General features: G+C 56.0%; 1 protein-coding gene across 1 annotated transcript; it reads left to right on the top strand.

The window, feature by feature from the left end:
* The first annotated feature begins 374 nt into the window (after positions 1-374).
* LOC123060897 (WRKY transcription factor 6) lies at positions 375-3181 on the top strand. The gene is made up of 6 exons (XM_044483764.1): positions 375-811; positions 936-1037; positions 1176-1349; positions 1443-1769; positions 1880-1993; positions 2125-3181. Exons 1-6 carry the CDS (start codon positions 506-508, stop codon positions 2827-2829), a joined length of 1728 nt encoding a protein of 575 aa, XP_044339699.1. The 5' UTR covers positions 375-505; the 3' UTR covers positions 2830-3181.
* The last annotated feature ends 1988 nt before the right edge of the window (positions 3182-5169 follow it).

Here is a 5169-nt window from a genome sequence, read left to right as displayed (position 1 = left end):
ATTGCAGACCGGAAAAAGGAGACGCAGCGCCCCACGTCGCTTTGTTGCACGGGGCACGTCGCCGTCGCCCCGCCCATAAATTTCCCGATTTCTTAACGAGCCGGGCTTCTGATCCGTGGAGAAAAGTTGCAAGCCGGGGGAGGAAAAGCGCAGACAAGCACGAAAATAACATGGAGCCAAAGCCCAGCCAGCTGCCGTCCGTCTCCGCCTCGCCGGAAAGGGCGATCCGGTCCTCGTGGGCCCCGGATCGGGTCGTCGTCCCTCCCGCCACTCCGGCCGCGCCACGTGGGCCCCCGCACTGACGCAGCGCCTGATGTCAGATCTGGGCCTCCCGGCCAGCTCGCCCTTTTTTATACGCGCCCCGTCCTACCGGGGAGAGACTTCAGACTCCTCCCTCATTCGGTCTCTACGACACGTTTCTTTCTCTCTCCCTCTCCCTCTCCCTCTCCCTCTCCCCTCGGCTAGCAAGGCGTCTCTCTCTTCTCCAGGGAGGCTCTCGATTTGCATGGACAAGGGCCACCTCGGTGGCGGCGGAGGAGGAGGAGGACTGCTCGCCCTGGACGCCTCGCCGCGGCAGCTCGGCTTCCTGAACTTGCTATCACCGGCGCCGTTCCACAGGAGCATGGAGGCGGACGACGGCGGCGGTGGCGGCGGCGGCAGGGGGAGGAGGTCCATCGAGGTTGACTTCTTCTCCGACGAGAAGAAGAACATGAAGAAGAGCCGCGCATCGGCCGGTGCTGACGCGGAGGACCACAAGGATCAGGCCTCCGCCGCCGGACTCGCCATCAAGAAGGAGGACCTCACCATTAACGTACGTCCGCCACCGCTTCTTCACCCATTCTCCTTACTTCTTAAATGGCTAGACTTGCCAGCAGGTACTACTACTTGTTTCTCTCTATATACGGCGATCTAATACTTGCCTTTCGATCCTGCAGCTCCTTACCGGGAACAACACGAGGAGCGACCGGTCCATGGTGGTCGACGACGACGGGGCGTCCCGGGCCGACGAGGACAGGAACGGCAGGAACACCGGCGAGGTACGTAGTTATCCACGATCTGTCCACACAATTACAATCTCGATCTCGTCGATTAGCGTTGTCGACGGCGAACATGGTGGATCTGGCCGGTGATGTTTGACTCGATCGGTATTAACTTACGCGTGTCGCGTCCTGCAGCTGGCGGCGATGCAGGCCGAGCTGAGCCGCATGAACGAGGAGAACCAGCGGCTGCGAGGGATGTTGACCCAGGTCAACAGCAGCTACCATGCGCTGCAGATGCATCTCGTCGCGCTCATGCAGCAAAGGACCCAGATGCCTCCGGTCCAGCCGCAACAACCTCCGACCCACGAGGTACTATTCTTACTTGTAACCTAGCCAGGGATCGCTAGTTTGACTTGGCCAAGAAATTTACTGAATCAGTTCCTCTTTTTCCGTTTTTATTAGGATGGCAAGAACGAGAGTGCCATCGTTCCGAGGCAGTTCCTGGGTCTGGGCCCGTCCGGAGCCAGCGCTGACGTGGCGGAAGAGCCGTCCAACTCGTCCACGGAGGTCGGGAGCCCGCGCCGGTCGTCGTCCAACGGGAACGAGGACCCTGAGCGCGGCGACAACCCCGACGGCCCGTCCACCGCGGGGTGGTTGCCCGGGCGCGGGATGAGCCAGCAGCAGCAGCAGCAGCTGGGAGCGGCGGCCAAGGGCCATGACCAGCAAGCGCAGGAGGCCACCATGAGGAAGGCCCGTGTCTCCGTCCGCGCACGATCCGAAGCCCCGATTGTGAGACTGCTTCTTCTTCTTCTTGATCATTTTCTTGTTTTTGCACTTGCAATCTTGAGTAGTCCTTGTGTATGGATCGTGCTGACCTTACCGTACGTGCATGGCTGCAGATCGCCGATGGATGCCAATGGAGGAAGTACGGTCAGAAGATGGCCAAGGGAAACCCTTGCCCACGCGCCTACTACCGCTGCACCATGGCCACCGGCTGCCCGGTGCGTAAGCAGGTACTCCTAACTAACTGGCCACGACTGGTTCGCTTCTTGGTCAAAGGTGTACGTCCGGAAGTAGCGTATCGGGGACGGGGTGTATGATTGGTCTAACTTTCTTCTTTATGCGTGATGCCATTGACTAACAGGTGCAACGATGCGCCGAGGACCGGACCATCCTCATCACCACGTACGAGGGCACGCACAACCACCCGCTCCCGCCGGCCGCCATGGCCATGGCATCCACTACGTCGGCCGCCGCGTCCATGCTGCTCTCGGGCTCCATGCCCAGCGCCGACGGCGCGGGCCTCATGAGCTCCAACTTCCTCGCGCGCACCGTGCTGCCATGCTCGTCCAGCATGGCCACCATCTCGGCGTCCGCGCCGTTCCCGACGGTGACGCTCGACCTCACCCACGCCCCGCCCGGGGCGCCCAACGCCATGCCGCTGAACGTCGCCCGACCGCATGCACCGGGGCAGTTCCATGTTCCGATGCCCGGCGGTGGGATGGCCCCGGCCTTCGCGATGCCGCCGCACATGCTGTACAACCAGTCCAAGTTCTCTGGCCTGCAGATGTCCTCCGATTCGGTGGACGCCGGGCAGTTCGCGCAGCCTAGGCCGCCGATGGGCCTGCCAGGCCAGCTGTCCGACACCGTCAGCGCAGCGGCGGCCGCGATCACCGCGGACCCAAACTTCACAGTGGCGCTCGCCGCGGCCATCTCGTCGATCATGGCCGGCCAGCACGCCGCCGGCAACAGCAACGCGAACAACAGCAACAACAACACCAGTAACAACAACGTGACGACGACTAGTAACAACACGACGAGCAACAACACCAACAGCGAGACCCAATGAACGACCTGGTCAAGTTCGAAAAGAGTTGAGAAACCAGATACTAGCTAGGTTGCAAGTTATACACGGATGGTGTTCCATTCTTCTTTGGTCAGGATTAGCTTGTCGAGACGTGTCTTTGGTTTTGATACCAAGCATGATATACGATCACCCTTTTTCTTTCGTGATTTTGCGGCGGCAAAAAAAAGGTTGTATTAGTTCATTCCTTCCCCTTAGTTCTTTTTCCATCGCCGGCAGCTGTTGATATTTCACTGTAATAATTATAATAACTATAGTAATAAGTAAAATAATGGCCCCCACCTCGGAGATATTTCTATGCTAGTCAAAGCAGAAGAAATGCGGGGGTAAAGAACAATGACAGCTCACCGGATGCTCATCTACGTGTTTGTTCACATCTTGAGATTTTTTTGCACCCCTCTCCCCTTTCTGGCTCTCTCTTGTCTTGGCTTGTTTTACCTTCTTCTCGTTGGCATTTTCAAACAAGTCGCTGCCCGGCCGGTTCGCTCGGATGTGAACGTGATCTCGTCATCGGTCCCGCGAAGACCAAGTCAGCAGGCCGGGGCCCGCCACGTAACACGCCTGCTGTTACTGTTGGTCAGTTCGTCCCCATTGAACAGTAGGAGTACATCACATGGTTCGTGCCTGCAGCGTTGCATGTACCTATACTTTTTAGTTTGAATGGAGTTTGAACACGTACGGGAAAGCTCTGCATGCATGGGGAGCACTCTTCCAAATAGATATATCCATCCAACCCCAAGGACTCGCAGTCTGAGTTAAGCTGGCCTGGGTCTGCCTGCCTGGCGCGTCCTGCCTGGTGCGTAGCAGGGCGTCGTGGGCATGGGCGCAGCGCATGGAGGGAAACTCATGGCGCGACGCGTGGCGGCACGGGGAAAATGTGGCGCGCGGAAGGGGAGAAATCATGGGGTCGATCTGGCACGGCACGGAGCTGGGTGTCTCGTCGTCGTCGGCGTCGCGTCGTCTGTGGACTCGGAGGCATGGGGCGTTTTCACGTGGGGCCCGCGGCGGTATCGGGTACCGGGGGAGGCGATTACGTACGGGACAGTTGGAGGTGTTGACCCGGTCCCCATACGCAGCACGTAAACGGGTGGGGTCTCGCGCGCAGCTGTGGCCTCGTCTTGCTGCCGCCTGCCGTCTCTGGGACGGTCACCACCGTCCACCGGCTTCGGCTTTGGCTTTGCTTGCTCGCGCGCTTGCGGTCGGACTTTGCGGCGGGGTCTACGAGATTTTTCGCCAAAATACGAGATGTGCACGAGGGGCCCTTAACTCTGAGGCGTCTTTTGCGCGAGTCGTCAAGAGGAAGTCTCCGAGGTAGCTTGGTTTGGATATTCTATACGTGCTTTCACGAGATGGCATTTGCATGAACATTATTTTTTTCGGATAATCATGGAGTTTTATTTCATATCAACAGGCTGCTAATGCAATATCATAAAGGAATGGGGCCCTCGTTGCAACCGACAAATAGTGTTGTGAGCCGTACAAACATAATTGAGACAATGTTTTCATTGTCAGTAGTTTGTTTTAGGAAGAAAACATCTTGGTTTTGGATAATGGAAATCGAAGAGGGTGCTCTTTCTTTTAAAGACAATGTAAGACACTATTTTGAGATCTTACTTTCTTAACTGGTTTAAACTCCGCAAATTCGCAGGGCACACAAGTGCGGGGGCATGACTTGTCAAGCTCTGCCCGGCCACTCGATTGCCTCGTGATTCATGAAGTAGTTGGATTCCACACGAGGGCATAGTAACTTTTAGTTTTAATTGTTGAAACTTACGATTTTTCAACTGAAAATTCTGATTTTGTCGGTCACGAGTTGTAATGCCCTCGATGCGGCTATATCTCCCACGTGTCGAAACACGACTTAGAGGCATAACCGCATTGAAAGAGAAACATAGTTGGCTTACAATCGCCACTTCACACAATTACATGAATAAAGCATTACTCCCTCCATCACAGTTTAAAGGCCGTACCTCACATCTCTCTGGGCCCAAGGTTGCTAGCGATTGGCAGGAATAACCGATGCGCTGGAGCTGCGGTAGTTTAAGGATATGCGCCTAATTAATCTCCAAACAAATACATAGTAACCTCCCCGTCCAGTAAAAGAAGGAAACCATCCCATGCATTGGTGGAGTAATTTCAGTTCACACCATGCATGCGCACCAGAAAGGCAAGCGGAAGGAGCTAATTCCTCCCAGAACCATGCAGTTAATAGGCTATTTAATGACATGCGCCCTATTTCCCTCTAATTGTAAAAAATTCTGGTTTTGAAGATATGCCCTTTAAACTGTGATAGAGGGAGTACATCATACAGATACAATCAAGGTC

The sequence above is a fragment of the Triticum aestivum genome, chromosome 3A (genome assembly GCF_018294505.1).
Source record: "Triticum aestivum cultivar Chinese Spring chromosome 3A, IWGSC CS RefSeq v2.1, whole genome shotgun sequence".
Lineage (NCBI taxonomy): Eukaryota > Viridiplantae > Streptophyta > Magnoliopsida > Poales > Poaceae > Triticum > Triticum aestivum.
The sequence above is the reverse complement of the archived record's forward strand: the minus strand, read 5'-3'. Positions and strand labels throughout refer to the sequence as shown.

Excerpts from the sequence above, each read along its gene's own strand:
- LOC123060897 (XM_044483764.1), top strand. The coding sequence starts at position 506 with ATGGACAAGGGCCACCTCGGTGGCGGCGGAGGAGGAGGAGGACTGCTC. Across the intron at positions 1,770-1,879 it reads CACGATCCGAAGCCCCGATT|ATCGCCGATGGATGCCAATG; the intron begins GTGAGACTGCTT and ends GCATGGCTGCAG. Across the intron at positions 1,994-2,124 it reads GCTGCCCGGTGCGTAAGCAG|GTGCAACGATGCGCCGAGGA; the intron begins GTACTCCTAACT and ends ATTGACTAACAG.